At 40.6% G+C, this 23,739-nt stretch overlaps 1 protein-coding gene across 4 annotated transcripts in view; it reads right to left on the reverse strand.

Annotated features, from left to right (window-relative positions):
• Positions 1-7,746: 7,746 nt before the first annotated feature.
• The window catches only part of ACY1 (aminoacylase 1), a 31,465-nt gene continuing 15,472 nt past the window's right edge, over positions 7,747-23,739 (reverse strand). For all 4 annotated transcript variants that reach the window (XM_067463610.1, XM_067463609.1, XM_067463611.1 and 1 more), the window contains exons 4-15: positions 21,658-21,762; positions 20,834-20,928; positions 20,223-20,299; positions 18,299-18,388; positions 17,251-17,307; positions 15,406-15,479; positions 15,003-15,052; positions 13,793-13,937; positions 12,471-12,539; positions 12,089-12,168; positions 11,524-11,584; positions 7,747-11,378 (exon numbers count right to left, since the gene is read on the reverse strand). In XM_067463610.1, coding sequence (XP_067319711.1) covers positions 11,214-11,378; positions 11,524-11,584; positions 12,089-12,168; positions 12,471-12,539; positions 13,793-13,937; positions 15,003-15,052; positions 15,406-15,479; positions 17,251-17,307; positions 18,299-18,388; positions 20,223-20,299; positions 20,834-20,928; positions 21,658-21,762 — 1,068 coding nt within the window. In that variant the 3' untranslated portion in view covers positions 7,747-11,213. The remainder of the gene's footprint in view (positions 11,379-11,523; positions 11,585-12,088; positions 12,169-12,470; positions 12,540-13,792; positions 13,938-15,002; positions 15,053-15,405; positions 15,480-17,250; positions 17,308-18,298; positions 18,389-20,222; positions 20,300-20,833; positions 20,929-21,657; positions 21,763-23,739) is intronic.

The raw sequence follows: 23,739 nt of genomic DNA on the forward strand, positions 1-23,739 counted from the left end.
TGGTCATTCCACAGATATATAAACCTAGTTTTTCCTAGTTCCAACAGACCTCGTTACCTCTGAGGATGCTTGCCATAGATGCAGGCGAAACGTCAGGAAAAAATTGCCTCCAGAACATGGCCATATAGCCCGGAAAAACCTACAACAACCCATGGATTCCGGCCATGAAAGCCTTCGACAATACAATAAAAAATAAGTTTCCCTAATCCTCCTGACTTAGAGTTTCTGGAAGTTGTAGTCCAAAAAAGTTAACATGCTCTGGAAAAAACAAAATTCCAACAACAAACCAATGAGATTCAGCATTCAATGTAAAGTGACATATTTACATTTTCAGTTCAACACATTCTTGTGGAAATTACTAGTTTCTATTTGCCAGTTTCAATTTCCATGGCGGGTGTAAGATGGAAATGGAAACAATGGAGTTAACCACTGTCAGGCAGGCAAGATCCAAAGATGAAAAGGCTCCTGAGATTTTCATTTTTGTATTCACTGAAACCTCACACTTCTACACAACTATTCAAAGCATGGTAGTTCTATCCTACTTTGCCTCTAAACAGTTACTCTTAATCACTTTTGATCATATCATATAGTCTGAGTGTGCCTTGTGCAATTCAAAAAGTGATTCATTCATGCTAAATGAGGCAGGAAAACGATAGGCTTTGAAAGACTCCTGTTGCTCTTCATGATTAAAAAAACCCACACTGGCAAATACACAGGATTATGTTGGCACGGATCTTGACCTGCTCCCTAGTAAAACATATCCTGTTGTACTGAGCGTAATTTCCTGAGAGAATCCAGCCAGCAAGAAAGAATTAGTAGGTTAACACAGTGGCTCCCAAGTTTTGATCCTTAGATATTGATGGACTGTAGCTCCCAGAATCCCTGCCATGCTGTCTGGGGCTTCTCATGACTTAAGGTGATGAACTACTGGCACTAAGAAGTGCATTCATACTGCATTTATTCAGTACTAAAACACACTTTTTTTCCCTATATAAACATCTCTAAAAATGGAGTGTGTCTTGGAATCGCAGCCGTATCATATGCATTTTTGTTGATGGCAGTGGTACTGAAATTAGACAATGTCTTGCAATTGATAAAAAGGTAAAGGTAAAAGTTTCCTCTTGACATTAAGTCTAGTCATGTCTGACTCTGAGGTGTGGTGTTCATCTCTATTTCCAAGCCAAAGGGCCGGCATTGTCTGTAGATGCCTCCAAGGTCATGTGGCTGGCATGACAGTATGGAGTGCCATTACAATCGATACCATCTTACAATTGAAGCAATATGGTAAGTGGAAAGTAGTTTGGATGTGGGTAAGAGCAGTATAGTTCTTTTAAAATTGAACTAGTATTGCAACAATTACACAGACCTGCAAATATGAGAGTCATAAAAACTTTTTAAAAAACTGCTAGAATGAACTCAGATTTGTTCCATAATGTATTTTTACAACATGATTTGACATTTTTAAAAAGAAAATTGCAATATGTGGCACTGATACAAAACACAAAAATCTGTTCAAAAATATTAAAAATAGTTGAATTGGAACATTGGTGTTCGCACTTAATCACAACAGAGTAACAATTGAATTAATTAAAAATATCAAATTTGTGAAAGAACTGTGTGTGGCATATCCTTAATGTGTTTTTAAACTCAGCATCCAAAAATAAATTAAAAACAACTACAGTACTTAAAAATGTTTTTATTTGTAGGCTTGTGAAGGAATTATTTGGGGTAGTCAATAGTCTTAATTATTTTTTAAGCTGTAACAGTATCTCAGTTATTACTAATTGCATACAGCCCAATCTCATAATTTCACATATGTGTTTCAGACTACAGTGTGAGTTATCCCATTCCCGGTGGTCATCTCAACAAGGGAGCTCCTGATGGTGCAATGGGTTAAATCCTGGTGCCAGCAGGCCTGCTGACTGACAGGCCAGCTGTTTGAATCCAGGGAGAGTGGGTTGAGCTCCCTCTGTCAGCTCCAGCTCCTCATGTGGGGAGATGAAAGAAGCCTCCCACAAGGGGGGTAAAGTATCAAAATATCCGAGCGTCCCCTGGGCAATGTCCTTGCAGACAGCCAATTCTCTCACACCAGAAGCAACTTGCAGTTTCTCAAGTCGCTCCTGACATGAAAAAAAATCTCAACAAGGATCATTCTGAAAGTACTGAAAGAAAATAAAGTCTTTCTCATGGATTTTGTTGCTGCCTTCATCAAGACATAGTCCTACTTTCTTTTTTCAAATATCATCCGCAACACCACTTTGGTTAAAATATGATTTTAAGGAACATTTTCAATCTTTCATTAAGTTTGACACTATTCATCCAATACATTGTTGTTTAGGCACCTATAATTTGACCGTTGGTTCAGATCTAGCACAAAATATTCCTTCTTTTGTGTGCAAATTAGATTTGCCACGTGAAACAGAAAACTGAAATATGTAACTACTTGGATAGCTCACTTTTGGTTGGAGGGCTCATGTAAAACCTGACTCTCCCCTTTTGTTTCACAAGACCCTGCAATTATAAAGCAATTGGATTAGTTCTTGGCCAAATGTATCCTTTCACATGCGAAGAACAAGGGTGAAGGACAAGAGTATGACATCTTTTCAAGATGGGGGGGGGGGGAGACATAACCATCTGAGTCACCAAGAAACAAAGCCGAACTATTGAGACCTACCTACCATGAATCCATCTCACCCCATTGGGCCTGTCATCATAATTGTTCATTCATCATCTTCTATCAAATCAAATAGGTTTGGGAGGCCCAAGAGAGAACCCCCTGCCTTGGGAGACATGGAACTCATCTGTAAAGAGAGGGAAAGTTCAGCCCCAAAGCATAATATTTTTGCATCTCATCTGATTTCAATTTCTACTGCTGCCTTTAAGTTATTCCGTTTGCTGTTGTGTTTTGAGTGGAGTGGAGACAGCAGGGCGGCAGAGTGAGGGGCTTCTGCAAATATTTGCACACAACCTCAACTGGCTGTTGTGGAAACAACTTCCCCTCCGGAGGGGAAAGCTCACGCTGTTCCCATGCGATGCCCTCTCTCTCCGAAATATCCCATGGCTCTGGGTGGATGCTTGCTCCATGGTGTCATGAGTGCAAAGATGCTGAAGTCAGAATCATGCCACACCACACCTGGCTTGATTTATCCGATGGGAGAAAATGTCAAGTTTGACACACGAGCTCTGAGGCCTGGCTAGATCCAGGTCAGATCCCAGATGTGACTAGGCAGTGTCTGTTCCAGAAGACTTTGAACACACCTGTCTTTTATAGTGCTTTGAATGACTTTAGAGCACTCCCGTCCCCTTTGAGTATTTCTGGTCAAGAGTGTTCCTTGCTTACCCGCACACAGATTGAAACGCATTAAAAAGTGGGCCAGTTAATCAAAGCCATTGTGACAAAACACAGAACAAGAGCACAAAAGTACGGGATTCAACTCCCTGATTTTCCCGGCGGTCCCTAACATTCAGTTCGTGTTTTTTGGACAGCTGCAGCAAATTGGGTGGATGCTTTCCACGAACTGACCACAGTTATTCCAGGATCTTTTCCCAATCCTCTAAGTATTTACAACAGCTAATTTAGAAGCCAGAAACGTTTTCTCTCTGATGTGTATCTAGAATATTTTTTTTTAAAAAAATACACTCATAGTAGTATAAAATTTTTTTCCCCCTTGGCATTTGGTCTGCCACTTTCCCAGTCATGCAAGATTTTTGCTGAAGCTGGTTCCTATTGGTTTTAAAACAACCTATGTTAAACATTTTGCTGCAGCAGAACATCTTGTGTCTCCCACCCTCCCAAATTCACGTATCCAAGGCTGGCCAAGTTAGGTTTGCATCTGAGGCAGAAGTCTCACAAAAGCCATCTTTTTTGTCCAGTCAGTGAAAGCAGAACAATAACAAATTAAATAACTAAAAATGTGGAGCTAACCAACATCTGTTGCCTGAGGTGGCCAACTTGCCCTGCTTAATAGAAGAGCCAGCAGTGTGTACAGTACAGGGATTCTGCTCCTGTTTTCTTGGCAGGAAGTTTTAATGTCTCATTGAGAAAGGGACAGGGAGGCGAACCACCTTGAAGGAGGCAGCTGTGTGAAAGACTGGGAAAGAAATTGGGTGAATTTGTTGCATTCTCTTTATTCTTCATCAATATTCATTTTCATCCCTAAAGCTTGCAATGCATGGAGTGGGACTATTGCATACAAATGCTTATGAATGAATTAAAATTAATTAGATTAATATTGAGTAGATAGAAGCTTCCTGTGGTGCAGCAGGTTAAACCACTGATCTGCTGAAGTTGCTGACCATAAGGTTACCAGTTCGAATCTGGGGAGCAGGTGAGCTCCCACTGTCCCAACTTCTGCCAACCTAGCAGTTCGAAAACATGCAAATGTGAGTAGATCAATAGGTACTGCTCTGATGGGAAGGTAACGGTGCTTCATGCAGTCATGCTGGCCACAAGACCTTGGAGGCGTCTACAGACAACGCCGGCTCTTCAGCTTAGAAATGGAGATGAGCACCGCACCCCAGATTCGGACATGACTCTCAGAGTTGGATACAACTGGACTTAATGTTAGGGGAACCTTTACGTTTACCTTAGTATTTGAAAGTATTTGAAAAGGATTTGTTTTTCTTTGACTTGATAAGACCAATGTCACCACTGATATATGAAGGAGCAGATTTAAAATTTGAATTAAAGACTATTGGATCCAAGCAAGATTGACTGAAATCACTGACATATAGTAACTGCTTTGGGAGACATTGATCGGGAATTTGGACAACATGGCCAGTCCAGCAAAGTTGATGGCGTAGGATCATCACTTCAATGCTGGTGGTCTTTACTTCTTCCAGCATGCTGACATTCGTCTGCCTGTCTTCCCAAAAGATTTGAAGGGTTCTTCAGTAGTAACGCTGAAGGAATTGTTCCAGAAGTTGAGTGTAATATCTGTAGACGGTCCACATTTTGCAGCTGTATAACAGGGTTAGGAGGACAATAGCTTTATAAACAAGCATCTTGGTTTCCCTACAAATGTCTTGATTCTCAAACACTCTCTGCTTCATTCGGAAAAATGCTGCACTCGCAGAGCTTAAACGGTGTTGTATTTCAGTGTCAATGCTGATTTTGTGGAGAGGTGGCTACCAAGGTAGCGGAAATGGTCAACATTTTCTAACATTACACCATTAAGCCGTATTTCGGGCATTGCAGAGGGATTGGCTAGTGTCTGCTAAAAGGGCACTTTGGTTTTCTCAATGTTCAATGAGAGGCTGAGTTTCTTGTATGCTTCTGCAAAGGTCTTTAGAGTGGCTTGTAGATCTTCTGAATGAGCACAGATTACATTATCACCAGCATATTGGAGTTCTATAACAGATGTTGTTGTGACCTTGGTTTTGGCTTTCAGTCTGCTGAGGTTACATAGCTTGCCATCTGTCTGATAGATTATTTCCACGAGGGTGGGAAGCTTCTTATCAACAAAGTACAGTATCATAGTGATGAATATGGAGAATAAGGTTGGAGCAATAACATATCCCTATTTGACACCTGATTCCTGGGTCACTTTGGGAACCACTGCTGTCCAAGACTGTTGCCATCATGGGGGAGCTGCAGGATGTTCACAAATGTGTCAAGGCATCCAATTTTTGGATGGTCCAGACAGTACTGAGATTCGCTTTGTCGAATGCCTTTGCAAAGTCAATGAATGCCATGTACAGATGTCGCTTTTGTTTCCTGCGTTTTTCTTGGAGCTGTCGTGCAATAAAGATTATATGCACTGTTCCTCTGGAGAGGCAGAAGCCATTCTGAGATTCTGAGGGGATGTCTTTCCACAGTCTATGAATACTAATATTAGGATTTAAAGAAGTATCAAACAATATGTAGATGTTCATTTATGGTATAGGAAGTACAGTATATCTCAGTACCTAAGTTTGTGGTTGTTTTGCGTACTTTTACCTTGTATGCTTTTTACATAGTGCAATGCTGTGTGCTCATAAAAATCATTTTCAAGTTTCAAAAATGTTCTTTTCCACATTGAACCCAGATTTAGTAAAACTGAACCCAAACTTTAAAATATCTAGAAAAGATATCCGGCCCACTGATGAGCTCTTCCCTGCCACCTACAGCCCGAAGCTGCCAATGAGTGCATCCAAACTCAAACATCCCAAATTTTGTTTTAGTTCTTACAGAATTCATACGTTAGAATAAACCAATCTGGATGGCTGGTATAAAAAATCTTTGATATTACTGATATATTTTTATGGATCTCCAAAATGAAATAGAAAAGAACAGGAACAAAATCTAGGACTTTGTTGCATTTTACTCTGGATATGATCACAGCAGCATTTATCTCCAAGTGGACTGGACTGAGAGAAGGAAACATGAGAGAAATGCTTCCCACAGCTCATAGAGGGCATTTTGAGGCAACATTTTTTTTAATCTTGCATTTTATTATTTTATTATTATTTATGATCAGTAGCCACAATTGTGGTGGTAATGACACACAGATCTCTTACTTGGCATTTCGGGATAAACAAAAGCTAATAAATGAGGGCAACACGCAACTTATGGACCACTCTTTGCCCATCCCATTTGAGACTTTTGGAAAGAGAAATACTCGGATCCCACAGGAAGTGGAAAGGGGTCACTTCTTGCCGGTTTATAATTTATTAACTCCCCTTCCCAAGAGCGTGTGCCAGGCTTTGGCAATAATACTCAAGTTTTTGAATCGATTATAGGATGATGGCGCCATTTGCCCCAAAAGCAGGCCAGCCTAAGAACTGGGGATCCAGGTGCCTTTCTTATCCAAGTCTGTCATCGCAAAATTTAATTAACAATCCTTTTTAATTTTGCAAATGCTTTTGCTTTCTTTATAGGATTATATCTGGAATCTTGCATGGGATCTATGGATACCTAAGCGGAGTGATTATGGTGCTATGCCAAGGGTCCTCAAACCTTTTTAACAGATTGCTGATTCATGGATCCCTCAGACTATGGGGAAGCTGTACTAGTTTGGAAAAAAAAAACATGAAGGAATTCATCTTGGTCAGAATCTGTCCAAGATGAATTCCTAGCTCCCTTACCTTACCTAGTTCCTTTACCTTTTAAAAAACTCTTTAGTTAGTATTCACAATCATTTGTTCAACCATATCCTATTAATTCAGAACCACCTGATAGATGTTGATGGTAACTTGTATTGACTCTTCAAATCTACTCTAGAAATGTTTCAGATATGTTTATCTTTCTGATTATGAAAACCAAGTGGAAGCTGTATTCGCAGTATCAAATACTAACCCAGTCCTTTTTTTGTGTGCCAGGAGCAACTTGAAAAACTGCTTCTGGTGTGAGAGAATGTCATCCACAAGGACGTTGCCCAGAGGACATCCAGATGTTTAACCATCCAGTGGGAGGCTTCTCATGTCCCCACATGAGAAGCTGGAACTGACAGAAGGGAGCTCACCCACTCCCTGGATTCGAGCTGCTGACCTTTCGGTCAGTAGTCCTACCAGCACAAGGGTTTAACCCATTGCACCACCAGTGGTTCCTAGCCCAGTGCGGAAAGAAATCAATTATCTTCCTTCACACTTCCTTCCCAGATTGAGCCGAATAGTGTTAGCAATACCAGCAGTGCCCAGGTAAGTGAATAAGCAGTTTTGCTGGGTGACTTCCATGTGCAAGTTTGCCATCTAGTGGAAAATTAAAACATTACCAAACAACTCCAGCTAACCCAGTACATATATGCTCCCAAATAAAGTCAGCACATGTTCAGTGTCAAAAAAATCTGGATCTTTTAATAATCATATATTTTTCTCAAAATCATATTTGTATTTTGCTAATATTTTGATCACGGCTGCAGTAATCAATTTGTTCTAGCTTTTCCAAGCTTAAACCCATAGTTTCATTTCGATAACAAGCATATTTGAGCACATTACTACAGATTGGAAATGGTTGTTAAAACTTTCAAACCTGCCGCACAAATAAGAGACTATTGACAGTCTACAGGAAAAACAGAAAGAACAAAGAATAACATGATAGTGTTAATTATCTCCAGGTTCTCACCTATCAGCATCTATTTGGTTTGGCTACCATGTAGATCTTTAGATGTGTGTTGTAAAGAACCATCTTGAAGCTAAAAATGGTTCATATGTGGGATCTTTTCCTTCGAAAGGGTATTTCTTAGGTGGTAGACAAATCCAGAAAGTGAGTTGGGGGAATGCAACATCCCAAATCTCATGGCAAGCCAATGATGATTGGGTGGTGGATTCTGGGAATTGTATTAAAATTAACATTTCCAAGTGCTGAATAGATAATTTTATGAGCTCAAACCAACAAGTACTTTAATGGGACATGTGCTGAATCATTTAATTTTAAACTTTTAAGGATTCGAATTAGCACAATGGTTCTCAATCTGTGGTTCCCCAGGTGTTTTGGTTTACCACTCCCAGAAATCTCAGCCAGTTTACCAGCTGTTAGGATTCCTGGGAGTTGAAGGCCAAAACATCTGGGGACCACAGGTTGAGAACCACTGAATTAGCAGGACATACATCCTGCTAATTCAGTAGGTCTATTGAATTTGCCTCCCAAATTCAATAGACCTACTGAATTACCTATTCAGCCTATGGGAGACACAGGGAGCAGCACATTGACAGTTCACGTGGGCCACACAGCACAGCCTTACAGGCAGCCCCTCCTCTTCCTCGCTGCAGGGAGCAGCTTCTCTCTGGCAGCCTCTGCAATGCAGGGATCAGGACTGCACCGTGCCTACAATGACCAAAGTGTGCACTTCTCCCTCAAATTAGGACAGAATTGATTCACTATGCAGCAAAGGCAGGTCCTCCTCCTGGGTAGATCTTGCTGAATAAGGAAACGGTGCAGCCCGTGACACAAGCTAGGGGTTTACAGCTTTTATATAAACAGCAATTGACTAGTCCACTTATTTGAGATGAGATTCAAATAGGAAGCTGCTTATTCTTATCAACCTTTTGAGGCAGAGCTTGGAAAAGTTGCATTTCTGGACTGTAAAAGCCACCAGTTTGGGGAATCCGAATATTTATTGCCCCTCCAAAGTACTCTTCAAAGTACTGATGTGGGAGGAGGTTCAAATAAGGATAAATGTCAAAACAGCTGAAACAGCACCAGAAGCTGAATCTGCATCAGACAGAAATAGTTTTTCCTTTTCCACGGGAGGCTCTTATCAGCAGGCTGCTATTGTGTATTTTTCATAAAGAATGTTATTTGGTTATCTAAGAAATCCACATTTTTGCATTTGGATATGCTGCGATCCAATACACATGAAGAAGGAAACCTCAAGCAACTCAACAGGACAATTATTTCAGGCAAAATATACATAAAGGTGCTGTAAAGGTGCATCGTACCCATTCTCCAAGCCATTCTTAAATTTGCCCTGGCATCCAGATATACAGGAGACACAAAACTTACAGTGCAGCCCATATTTTCTCAGTAAATGTGAACGGATTATCTGGCAAAATAATGTTTTGTGTCTTTCCCTAGTCAAATGGATTAAATAAGAAGACAAAAAGCATAAATCCCCTCCTCTATATATTTGGATGTAGAATTGTTGCAACTGTAAGGGAATTTCTAGGAAATGTCCTAGCTAATGTCAGATAAAATAATCCAATACTAAGCAGAAAGTGAATTTTTAGAAAGTAACTGTAGCTGAAGAACGGCCCTGTATGCTAGCAATATGTGGACTGTAACTATAATCCATCTGAACAAGAGGCTGGTTGGCTTTGGGATGGGGGAGTGGGGATAAGGCAGATCTGAAGTAAAACACAGAACAGTTGGAGGATGCTCTACTTCCAGTCCAAACGAACCATCTTATTTAAGGCTGGGCCACAATCCCTTTTATGGGATCAATTGCCCCTTTGCGTATGTGGGAGGAGAGAGATCCAAAGGAGACAAATTGGAAAATGTTTTGAGTAAGGAGGTGGACTGAGCAAGATAAAGTGGCCCAAGGTTTCATTTTAACCCTGCACTTCCCACCTCCAAAAAGGTGTGTCACTGGGTAGCATGAGGCCCAGGGGAATTATTGCAGAACAAAAGATGGCTGTCCTATTCAACTCTTACCTGTTTTATCATTCATCAACAGTGATTTTTTAAGTTCAATAGAAAATTAAGGCAGCATGCTGCAGCCAGCACCTCTACAACTCAGTTCCAAGAAGTAAAAATTCATGGAGATAGCGTTCCTCTGCATTTCAGTCATGGTGGAGGCAAGAAAGACTCCGAGTAAGGCCATATTCATTATTTTCATCCCTATCTTCCTCTTATTACTCAGGGTTATGAATATCTTTATTAAACCCCCCTTTGGCTGCTGCTCATTTTTCACCAGAGGATCTCAAGTGGCAAAGGACCAGTTTACCATTCATGCCCCTCTACGAACAGAGGAACATAGATACAAAGTGAAAAAGAGACCTGCCCAGCTTCATACAGCTTATCACAGTGGATCGGAAATTTTCATATCCAGATCCCACACAGAGACAGCAGAATGGGGGCTGCCTCCAAGCAGAGAAAGCCAGCAAAGCAGCAAGGGATAAACAGCAGTCACCCCTTCAAGACATAAAGGTTTCTAGGAGAGCTCAATTATGCTCAGAGGCCAGGTCTTCTCCTGCTCCTCCAATTGCTTTGCCCATAGGTTTGGCAGAGGGGTATGAATGCTTTTATTGCTGTGAGCATTGGAAGGCAAGAGGAACAAGAGGAATCTCAGAATGAAGGGCAGATCAGCAATAAGAGCAGTGATGCTTTGTGACACACCCTGTGAAACCTCAGTGCTGTGAACTCCTTCAAGCCTAGCACTTAAGGAGCCACAAAAACATCATTTTGTTCTCAAAAAGGACAGGTGCTGACAGGACAGGACAGGAGGCTGAGAGCTGAGTGTCCTTCCTGCACAAAGTGTGGAAACACTAATGGCATCTGATGAGTGAGGAGTGGGAAAACAGTCACTGATACCTACTGAACCCTGCTTTAGGTGTGCTGGTCCAAGTGCCAGTTTTTAGCCTGTTTTGCCCCTGATGGGCCACTCAAGAATGTTCCACAATCAGTATTGGTATTCCACCAGATCTCAGCAAGTCCCCAGCCCTCAATCAAACATCCAAGGCCTGCATCCCCCAGGGAGGGTGCTGTGTCATAATGGGAAGCAAACAGAAGAGGTTTTCAGTCTATCTGTCTTTTTCTTTGGTTTATCTCTTCTCCCATCTGCTTAGTCGCCCTCCCCTCAAGCTTCTGCTTGGAGCTGAGGGACATTGGCAAGTGCAGCGATGATCTGGGCATAGATTTCAATCCCTCGGAGGAAGACTTGCTCATTCAGGAACTCATTGTGGTCATGTAGCAGCACAGGAGTGCGGTTCATGGGGGAGAAGCCAATCGCCGGGTGACCTGCCTGCAATATAGAGAAAGCAGTGAGGCTTTTCAGACAGGGATGCCTCAGGAAAGCAAGAAAAGAAGTATGGGGTGCACATACAGGGTATCCACCTACAGGGTATATGATTAAGCAAGTAAGCAAACAAATAAATACTTGTACTCACTGCTCTAATGTAGCGGCTATCTGTGGCAGCTGGGAAGATTTCACACTTCAGCTTCATGTTCCTAAAAGACACAGAGAAACAATACTATTTACAGTGCTAAATTAGCTTGTTATATTTCCTTCCACTGAGTCTAGATCAATGGTTCTCAACCTGTGGGTCCCCAGATGTTTTGGCCTTCAACTCCCAGAAATCCTAACAGCTGGTAAACTGGCTGAGATTTCTGGGAGTGGTAGGCCAAAACATCTGGGGACCCACAGTTGAAAACCACTGGTCTAGATAGTTTGAAGGAAGAATTTAGATGGGGATCATCTTGATGCACAAGAATGGGAATTATGTGGCCCTCCAGATATTACTGGATTGCAACTGCCAGCATCTTCCATCACTGGCTATGTTAGCTAGGTCTGATGGGAATTGTAGTCCATCACCATTTAGAAGGACACACGTTCTTCAGTCCGGAGGAGGGGAAGTTGGGAAGGATGTGGGTTCTTGGCCATACTTCTGCTCTGGGTGGAGTTTCTTTCAGCTCTAGGATTCTATGTTTCTATGAACATGTCATCTTACTCACATGTCCCTGCAGGTGGTACTGAAGGCCTTCCACCAAGGGTCAGACTCCTCTGTGGAGGTCACCGACTGATCCGTGTATTTCTAGCCCAAAGAGAAGGGTAGAAGGTGAAACTTGGGGGAGGCCACTTGGAGGGCACCCACGTCATAGGGGTCTGTGGCAAGGGTATGGCAGAAGCAGCAGAGAGCCAGAGGTAGAAAAAATACTAAGCAAACCAGAAAGGAGGCCATTTTTAAATGAAAGGTGCAAAGGGCAGAGCAAGATAGATTGTGGGAGTGGCAGCGGGGAAGTGTGCAGTATAATCCAAAGCCAGGAACTGAGCTATGCTCCTATATTAAGGGGAAAGCCACAGACTGTTGGAGTGCTTTCTCATTTCTGCTATTACCTGGTGGAACTCATAGGTAACCCCTTCGCCAGCTGCCCGGCACCAAGCTGTGACCTGCTCCTCAAATGCCTACAAGAAAGAGACAAACCAGCATGCAATATGAGAAGGTGATTCTTGGCCAAAGGTCCCGATTTCCATTTCTGTGAAAACTCTACAGCTTTCCCAATTCATGCTAGAATCTTCTTCCTTCCTTCCTGTCATGTTTAACCACAGTTCTGTCTCATAGATTTAACAATCACACACCATATAATGGGGATCTTGTGACCTCTCAGATGCTGGTGATAAATGGGAATCCTGTAAATGGGATTTGGAGTGTTGCATATTTTCCACTCATACTTTGAAAGTATTGACCTTAAGCTCAACCATTAATCCAAGGAGGCCCGTTGGTTTAGAACTATTTTAGGTCTCTGAATTTTCCCTCTACTGCTCTGAGTCTTTTCGGTATATTTTCAAATGCATTACAATTCATGGCTTTTGGAAGTAAGGCACAGGTGGAGCAATCAGCCCAATCCTATTCACCCAGTATTAATCAAGGAGGATTGGCAGGCACCTTCACAGCATTAATTATAACAATTGCAAGGATATTCTTTTAATAAATCATTATACTTTATACAGTATGACTTACAACAGTGTTTCAAGAGTCCCTACCCCCAGGCTGTAAGGCAATGGTGCCCAACCTGTGGGTCCCCAGGTGTTTTGGCCTACAACTCTCAGAAATCCCAGTCAGTTTACCAGCTGTTAGGATTTCTGGGAGTTGAAGGCTAAAACATCTGGGGACCCACAGGTTGAGAACCATTACCCTGGAACATTATAGCCATTTAGGGCTTCGTAAGTCAAAACTAGCATCTTGAAATGAGCTGAGAAGCACATTGGAAGCCCATGCAATTGTGCAAAAGCAGTGAAATGTGGTCTCTAAAATGCATACCAGACAATAGTATGACTGTTTTAACTTCTGAACACTTTTCCAAATTACCCATGCAAAATGCATAATAATAGTCTAACCAGGAGATAATTAAGTCATGAACCACTGAGGCCAACCCCACTCCTGCCCACAGAAGCCACATGGCTTTCCAAGAGCAATTTGAGTCCAAGAGTACCGGCAAGCTGAGAATCTAATCTTTCAGAAGAACAAACTTAATCTCTTAATTATCAAAATAATTTCATAATGACTAACAAAATATTTTAATTTTTATTTAAGCACAACTTGGAAATCAAATTAAGGAGAACAAGTATGGACAACATCACATAGACTGAATGCTGGCGACCATATCCCAATCTGTCCCCTCCCCTCTCCATCCTCTCGGTGGTTACATATATTATACCTTTAAATCAACTGTGGGTGGGATGCGAATATCAAAGGCTGCAGACATCTCAGAGGGGACCACATTGAAGGAGATGCCCCCATTCAGCATGGTCAGGTTGAGCGAAGTGACATCACCTAACGTAAGGTGCTTTTCTGATTTCAACCTGAGGGAGACAAGGGACAAGACCTTTCACTCCAGCTCCCTGAAACTCTGGATGAAGCTGAACATGGGAGGACACAGCTTGCGTAAACATTTTCAAAAAGCCAAAGCAATTAATATTCTCATCCACAAAAAGTGGAACTGGTGGTAGTTTCCTTATATAACAAATTACAATTTGATGCGGAGACACACAAGCATGCCCAATCATAGGGCTCTAATACAAGCTCCAAGGCTGATGAATGCCTCCCCTTGTCTAGACTTAATTTTTGCTAAGAGACTTGGATCCCAGTTTTGTTACTCAAACCACTAAGATTAACAAGCCACACCCTAGTGGACATCATAGCATAGTACTAGGAACTGATCGTAAGAATGGGAGCTCAGGCTTATTCTTTCTTTCATTTCTCCCCCAAAGAATGTACACTGAAATGGCAAGCAGAAATATATGGAATAGTAAGTAGAATTTCAAGGCAGATAATCTGCTACAGAAAAAAATATCCAAGTGTCTTAGACTGCATCTATGGTAGGCATCCTCAGAGGTTGTGACCTCACAACCTCTGAGGATGCCTGCCATAGATGCAGGTGAAACCTCAGGAGAGAATGCTTCTAGGACATAGCCATACAGCCCAAAAAACCAACAACAACCCAGTGATTCTGGCCATGAAAGCCTTTGACAATAGTTTGATAAATTATTACAGGTTGAGCATTCCTTATCTAATATTTTTGAAATCTGAGATACTCCAAAACTCAACATTGTCAATGAGGGTAGCTGAGAAGAGTAACACCTGAGCTTTCTTCAATGTTCAATGAACATAAATTTTGTTTCATTCACAAAATTTTATAAATATTTTATTAAAAAATACCCATCAGAGTACAAGGTGTAAATGAAACATAAATGGAAATCGTGTATAGACTTTGTTCCACCCCCAAGCTCTCTCATTATGTACATATGTAAATAAATGCAGGCATTGCAAAATCTGAAGAAAAAAAACCCCAAAACAAAATTCAAAACACTTCTGAGCCCAAGCATTTTGAAGAAGGCATACTCAACCTGCATTGTTGTTGTTCTTACCTTTGTTTTTCACGCTCCCTGAATTCTAGGAAAGAAGTGATCACTCTGTGCTAAGGAGAGGAAAGTTGAAAGTCAATTCAAATAATGTTGAAACATGAAAACACAACTCATCTTAGCAAATAAAAGACATAGTGTTTTTAAAATAGACCATTAGCTGGCTGACATCATGTCTAAAGAGAACAGTCACACACATGCCATGCTCTCCATGCACACACACACACATTGACTGCTCCTTATTAAACAGGACAGGGTCCTATTTCTTCTAGATGGAGGAGGATGGAGGAAGGATGTTTAACGGGATGATGTGGGAATGATCTAAGACAGTGTTACTCAAAGTGGTATATAACAGGCTCACCTACCACTTTATGTTTGCCCTTAACTCTTACAGAGAATGCTCCCTTACCATCTTTTCAGCAGCTGTGTTTTCAATAAATCTGGATCCATGTCCCGGATTCCCTTCTACCTTCACTTTAATCCCTACAGAAAGTAATGGGAGGCAGAAAACAAGAAAAAGAAGTTTAATAGCTTCAACAACCTCTTAATACCTGGGGACCAAAGCATCTGAGGATCACCTCCAAAATAACCTGTTGCAGGGATGGGCCTCTCCTACAAGTTTTTCTGAGTGTGGGTCTACAGATAGCTGGCAGTAGATCAGTATAAAGTTTTGACTTCCAATATTTCAGCCATAGCAAGAAGAGCTGGATATATTTTTTTTAAAAGCACTTCCCTGTGGTTAGCCTAGGCTGACAACTTACGTCTTAGGTTCAGAATCCATCATTTAATTGGCAGCATCTGACCAAGTATGTTTGAGTTCATCTACATTGCTGATGAACTTGCTGACCGAAAGGTTGGCAGTTCAAATCTGGAGACTGGGGTCAGCTCCTGCTGTTAGCCCCAGCTTCTCCCAACTTAGCAGTTCAAAAACATGCAAATGTGAGTAGATAAATAGGTACCGCTTCGGTGGAAAGGTAACGGTGCTCCATGCAGTCATGCTGGCCACATGACCTTGGAGGTGTCTACGGACTTAGAAAAAGAGATGAGCACCACCCCCCAGAGTTGGACATGACTAGACTTAATGTCAAGGATGTAGGTGGGGCGTGCAGGAGTATTTTACATCTAAATCCTTACACCTAACCCCTGGCACAAATTAATGTATACCTGGCTCTGACTTTTGGGTCTTACTCAATGGACAAGAGCTATATTCCAAGGTATGGGAGACAGGAAGCGAGAATACAAGGAAAAACTTCAGAACAAAAGTGCAGAACCAGTTGGATACAGGGGATGACTTACAATCCCAACAATCCATGTATGAGTAGTTCTCATAGTAGAACAATCCACACATCTTAACGATAGAAAGACAACCCTACATGTTGAAATCCCCACACCAGAAATCAGATTTAGATATTTGTCACCATTCACTGCTATATCCCTTGAGTTTTCAGATATTCCTTAAATCTAAGAGGGATTGTCATCAGTCAAGTATCAATCTTGACTGTACATAATTTCAATTGTTCACTGTAAAATATTTCATAAACTACAATCACTCAAAATTCTAAGAATTTCCAAGTCCTTTCTGGTGATGTCACTTAAATAACAAATCAATGGACTACATTATGTTTGTTCCTTGGTTATAAATGTTGTTTCTTAATTGGTTCTATCATTGAAAAGTGTATGAAAATGCAAAAACTTTGTTTTTGCGGGACACCTTGCAGCATATTTTGCTATAGTTTTACAATGAATATCTCACTGAGTCTCAGCCAAGTCAACATAGTTTATGGCAGCCACAAAAATGAATTTTCTGGAATATAACAATGGCTTTCAAAGTAAGCATCACACAATTAAACAGGAATAACACTTTCAAACCAGAAACATTTTTTTCCAAATTTTGTTACATAGTGTTATAATCTGCTACAAGAGCTGCGGAAAAAGAATAATAAAATTCCAATCTAAGTGCAAAAGGAGGCTGATCTTATTATCTGTTTTGGCTCCACTAAGAAGCCCTGATGGTTAAAGAAGGGTTACACATCTGCCTATTACACAGCATATGGACAAACTCCAGCAACCATTAAGAAGAGTTCATGTCTTCCCTGAGGAAGGGATGCAACACAGTTCTTTCCACATTATGCTCACTTGTATTTTCTATGCAGATCTTAAGACACATGATTTTCAAAAAAAGATCAGAAGTAAGAACAAAGAAACATAACAACAACAAAAAATATACAGAGGAAGACCGAATCCCAAATCTTACACCAAGGGCATTTCTCGCCATAGAATACAGTGAAAGTATCTGTAGGATTCGCCAGGCCTGGAGCAAAACAAGAGAATGACAGTAGCAAGTAAGTTTTGTTAAAAAATATAGCACGTTGACACCCTTTTGCTGCACTAATCTCATATATATCACTTGATTTATTAAAATTATTCTATCTGACCCTATGTAAAAAAAATTCTAGGACAGAGTACAGTTAAAATCAATACTATCAGGTTATGATAAGCAAAAAGAAAAAGAAAAAAAGAAAAGCAAACCTTCTCCCCTAAATACATATTAAAAATAATAGAAAGTGAAATCAGGACTGGAAGACTAAAACAGTTTTAACACCCTTTGCATAGCATTCAAAGGAAATAGTGAGGCAGACATGCTTTAATAAATAGCCATGCTTTTACTTGGCACATCAAGTGCTAATACTAAATAAGCCTCCAAGGAGAAGGTGTTTCACAACTGGGTTCCACAGATTATGTAAGCTGACCCAAGTCCCTTCGGGGAGATGGTGACAGGGTATAAAAATAAAGTCGTCGTCGTCATCATCATCATCATCATCATCATCATCATCGGGCTGATGTGGTCTCATGCTGGTTGGACTGGCCAGACACCAACATAATTGATATTGATAGTGATGTTGTTATTGTTGTTTGTGATATTGCCTATATTGTAATTTGTTTTTTATATTTTGTACACCGCTGTGAGTCGCCCTAGGGCTGAGAACGGCGGTCTACAAGCGCAGTAAATAAATAAATAAATAAATAAATAAATAAATTTCAGTTGGGTGCATATGGACAGCCCTTGCATAAGCGATCAGTGTAGACTCATCCCAAAGCTCTGTAGATGGGATTATCTGATTGGAGAGCAAGTTTACAATGAAACATTGTCTACGAAGGTAATGCTTAAAACGGAACAATTCTAGGTCATCACTAAAGGTTATTCTGATAAAAGGAAAAGCATACAAAATTAAAACTCTGGTTCTACAATACTCTCTAGTCCAAAAAATGACTTCTTCAGTCTTGTGCCAATGGGTTCTCACCTTCATCCAAGGCAAAGCCAACATTAAGTGTGGCAAATTCAGGTCGCTTCACAAACATTTGCATTCCCTTGTAGCCCCCAATCTCTTCATCTGGATATTGAAAAAAAAAGGAGAGAGAGAGAGAGAGAGAACAAGAAAGTGCATAAATTACAAAACCACCCTTTTGCTTTATACTTCAGACTGGGCACGTGTATGTTTTCCAGAATGAGAAGGAGATAAAATCAAATTTTAACACAGAGCTCTTTGTTGAAAACACAACAGCTTCTACTCATGGCAATCCAGCCCAGCCTGGTGCTGATGCCTCTTGACAGAACAAAACTCTCTGAGGATAAACAGTTGCTTTTTGCCCAGGAGTCATTCACAGTCAGCCTTTTCAGGACTGTGATGTGAAAACTGTTTTCTGCTCTCAGGAAGGAAACTGACAGTCTGCTGAAAGGACTGAGAAACTGAAAATGAGAACAACATTGAAAAGGCCACAGGAACAGCCACTCAGTATTTCTCACAGGTCTGGGGACACCATTTTGGTTGAAATTAGACTGCAGAAGAGGGCCAAGCCAGACATGCTATGGGAGACTGTGTTTGGATTCTCTGATTATGATTTTCTTCTTCCTTAAAAGCCTCTGCACTGTTTCCATGAATTTTACTTCTTTCCAAAACTGCTATGAGCTACCAGGACAGAGGTGGTAGCAAGTGCCTCAAATGGACACATCTTTTACACACTCTGCAGCTAACAACATGGATGTTTTGGAGGGCAATGGGTTCACTCTCCCTCCTGGATTCCATTGGCCCTGACCCAGATTGGCACTTATACTTTTAAGCAAAGGGAATGGCATGAGGATTGCTGAGTACAGATCTCTCATGTCACATCACATCTCGTTCAATCCTGGGCAACTCTCTATATGTCCCTAGAGTTCAAAGTGTGTTGTTGCAGCAGAACAAGAACTCCAGATTTATTTATTTTTTCTGGGCAAACAATCAGATGTGAAGTCACACATGCCTTCTAGAACTAATATCTGGCCCTATGCATTTACTTAGTACCACCTCTTGAATAAAAAGTTCCCAAAAGCTCTGACAAGTGCTTCATAATGCCGTTATAAGCTCATTGTAGGGAGGGAATGAGGATGGTAAATTTTAAAAAAATGTGCAACAGGGCTTGCAGTGGTTCTCAACCTGTGGGTCCCCAGATGTTTTGGACAGAAGGGATGGAGCCTACCTGATGTCGCTGGGGAGGGGGTTCCACAGCCAAGGAGCCACTACTGAGAAGGCCCTGTCTCTCATTCCCACCAATCGCACTTTCTATGAAGGTGGGACCAAGAGAAGGGCATCCCCAGACTTATTTGATATTGTTTAAAAACTGAAAGAGGAATTAGCGATATCAGCAGCTTCCAATGCTGCCACATTTTTTAGCTAAAACTCCAGCTCTGTCCCCTAACTACATATAGTGAACAGTTTGGATTTCCCCCTCTCTCTTTGAGGAAAAAGAATCCAAAAATGTTTATTGTAAAATATAAAAAAGGAGATGACAACACTAGAGAAAGACACAAAATAATCATGAGAAATATTGGTAAGTATGAAAAATCTCAACCTTTTAAATGACATCTTTTCTTGATACAAAATGTTCATTGCATTGTACTTGCATTGCTCATTCCTCTGCTAGATAACAATGTGTATTCTTAGCAAGGGAAAACCCTCTGCTGTCACTCAGTCCAATGCAGAGAAAATATACTGCAGCAGATCCACACTGAGCAGATGTAAGTATTTTGCCAGCTTCTAGGGTTTTCCTTAAAGTGCTCAGCTTGCATACTAAGCAGAGTATCTTCCAGCCCCTTATAGATATACTAAATCCCCCTCTCTCTTGCTCCTATCACTTGGGCAAACGTCAGGAGACAAAGGGCTCATCTGCATACCCATTAACTTAACTCACCTGGAACAAAGCTCATATGAATAGTTCTTGGAAAACGTCTTCCTTCAGCTTTCAGTCTCCGGATAGCTTCAATGTACCTAAAAGGATGAATGAGCATAAACCTAGCATTAGAAATGGCAATACCCCAAAACCAGTTGATTAATATTTCAACCTTCCTGGACACACAGTAAGGGGTTTACAGGTTGCAATCTTTGAACAAGGAAATTATAAAAGAAGACTAGAAAGAGAAATTGCTAGATTTAATTATATTCATAAATTCTAGTCCATTAGCAGAGAGCATTTACTCCATTCTTCTCTTCTCACCCCTGCAAGAGGAGATATAAAATTTAAGATAAATTGACATGGGCAGGAAAATGGGAAGCTGAAGCTCCCTCTACCTTCTTGTGGCAATCTCAGGCTGGATCCTGCCCTTACCTGCCTACTTTGGAAAAAGAAAGCAAACAAGGCTCAGCTACACGCTATGTATGTAATGGGAGTGTGTGTAGTTTAGACCCTAGTCATGTCGTCTTCATCATTCTTCAAGAAAAAAACTGGCAAAACAGTCTTCTCAGCTGACACATAGATACTAGACTGTGGAACATAGAAGTGAAAAGAGAAGTAGCCAAACTTACTGGATAGAGACGCATTTCATGTCTTGGGCCCCACGTGCAAAGATATTTCCCTCAGAGTCCTTGAAGGCTGAAAAGGGGCCATGGTGCCAAAACTCCTGTAATTACAGAACAGACACCTCAGAAAGTGGACACTGAGCATGGCATGAAATCTTTGCACATGATACATCCCAGAGCTTGGAAACGTTACTTTTGGGACTATCTTTCCAAATTCATACTTTCAACATAGCTCTCCAGTAATAGGAAATTAATATAATCTATGTAAACCCCATCAGCTATTTTCACGTTTTTAATATATTCTAGTTGTGATATAAGCATCATCATACATGTTATACATTTGAAAAAATAATTTTTGAAAATAATTTTTTTAGGATGTGTCATAGTATTGTGAGCCACCTTAAGTCCCTATAAAAATTGTTAATAATAACAACTCTTTTATATTACTTAACTATAATCTCACAAAAACATATTCCCTCTACATACAAACTAAAAATGTCCACCCACCACTTTAGAAACTATTAAGAAAGCTGGCTTATAGTGAGTGTGGGAATACCGAATCAGATTTTTACCACACATCCTACACAGGAGCACACAGACGTCACGTGTACGAGGATGCAGCATATTCACATGATCATTAAAATTTGCATAGCTCTAAATGTAAATTCAAAAGAGCCTGGTGAAGTAGAAGGGGAGGATCTGGGAGTTCTCTTCTGGAGCAATTTTCCAACGGTTGTCACCCATTAGTACAACAATACCATTTCCAAAAATTCATTAAAAAGACGGGGAAAAGGCTAAGAACCTAAATCCCCAACAAGTTCCCTCCAAACCTCAAACACTGGCACGACATCTGTATGGGAATTCAGCAAGATGGAGCGAAGCTGAGGGTTTGTGCCTTTCCAAGTGAGAATGGTGATCACTCGACCAGGGCAGACCTGCAACACAAAATGAAAACTTCTGGGATTTCTCAGCCTATATTTCCAACTTGTAAAAGGTCTCTATGTAACCAAGAACTCTTTCTTTGACAGCAATTATCTCTTATGGTTTTTAGTTTTAAATATGTTTTTATCAATTTTAACTGATTTTTTAAAATACCAATGATATTTAATTCAGTTTTAATGTTTGTATATTTTAAAGTGTATTTAAATGCTTTTAATGTAAGCTGCTTTGAGTCTCATTGTTGAGAGAAAAAGCGGGGTGTAAATAAACATAATAATAAGTTTATTTATACCCCACTTTTTCTGAACAAGGATATTATTATTATTATTATTATTATTATTATTATTATTATTATTGAGAACTCAGCCATGGCGCCTTTTATGTGTTAATTTTTCTGGCACCACCCTTGCAACGTGTTCTACAATGTTTAGGATGGCAATTCCTGTCATTCAAGAGCCCTAGCTATTCTGATAGAAGTTGTAGTCCTGGAGATCTAAAAAGCACTAACTTGAGTGAGTAAAGCTGCAGTAGCAGCTTTTCTAAAAGGGAAAATAGTTGTTCTATAGGCTAATCAGGAACAAAAATATCCTGATGGCAATGCGTGAGCTACTAGAACTTGATCTACTTAACGTTCATAACATGTGTGTCCTTGGCCCTAACTGAACTAGTAAAGAATTGCATAAGCACTGCCAAACACAGACAGGTGGATAGAAAAATACCTTTCCATGCATGTATGTATTGCCACAGACTTATTTGCAGGGACAAAGGAAGTGTATTCATCTTGAAAGAAAGAAATGCTTGGGAATCAGAGTGCTGCAGGCTGAATAAAAATCATGTTTTTAAGCAAACAACCATGAAGTCTTCCTGCTGCTGCCAAATCAGGCATTTCTATACAGTTTCCATATATCTATACCTGAATGCTTCTGTTTCACATTTGACTCCTAAAAACATAATAAAATATAGTATAGAAAGCTTGCAGTGCCCAGAATAAGTCTTCAACAACTACAGGGTGCCTAGAGAAACCAAGCAATCATGCTGATTAGGTTGCTGTGTGTTTTCCAGGCTATATGGTCATATTCCCGAAGCATTCCCTTCTGACATTTCACCCACATCTATGGCAGGTCAGACCTCACAACCTCTGAGGATGCTTGCCATAAATGTGGGTGAAACATCAGAAGAGAATGCTTCTGAAACATGGGTATACAGCCCGGAAAAATCACAGCGACCCAGTGATTCTGGCCATGAAAGCCTTCGACGAAACAAGCTGGTCGTTTTTCAAGTGTCTTTGATTATCATGATCAAATATTGAAATCAAGCATGGTTGGAGAAACTTTGGCCTACCGAACCTAAAGACATCAGAGCCTGTCTGATCTTGAAAGCTAAGCAGGATCAGGACTAGTTAGCATTTGGATGGGAGACTGCAAATGAATATCAGTTGCTGTAGCTGTATTTCAGAAGGGAATTGGCAAAATCTTCTCCGAGTATTCCTTGCCTTTAAAACCCTATGAAATGCAGTCAACATGCAGACTTTCTCAAACTCCAGTTGCCATCTCATCACAGCAAGACCAATGTTGAGGCATGATGGAAAGACTGGTACAGTAACATCTGCGAAAAAATATAAATTTCCTAGCTCTTAACTAGAAGCAAATTCCAGTTCTTAATAAGCCTCGGATCAGCAATTTAGGTTTAGCTATATTTGTGGACAATTTGTGTTTACAGAGGAAGCGAGTAAGGGGTAGAGAGAAGACATCTTTCTTCCTCTGCTTGATCCTTATTCCTTGTACTAAAGAAACCACATTCATTTTGCATGACATTATCCATAACCGTTATTAGTCTAAATACAGCACACAAAGCTGCAAAGGTCAGGTTGGATCAATTCAGGAACAGACATAGAACCTGTAAGACCAGATTAACAGGGGTAGGAAGCTCTGCAAGGGATTACAAGCTGCAAGGGGTTTGTTACAAGAGATAAG

Source organism: Anolis sagrei, chromosome 2 (assembly GCF_037176765.1).
Source record: "Anolis sagrei isolate rAnoSag1 chromosome 2, rAnoSag1.mat, whole genome shotgun sequence".
In the NCBI taxonomy this organism is placed as follows: domain Eukaryota; kingdom Metazoa; phylum Chordata; class Lepidosauria; order Squamata; family Dactyloidae; genus Anolis; species Anolis sagrei.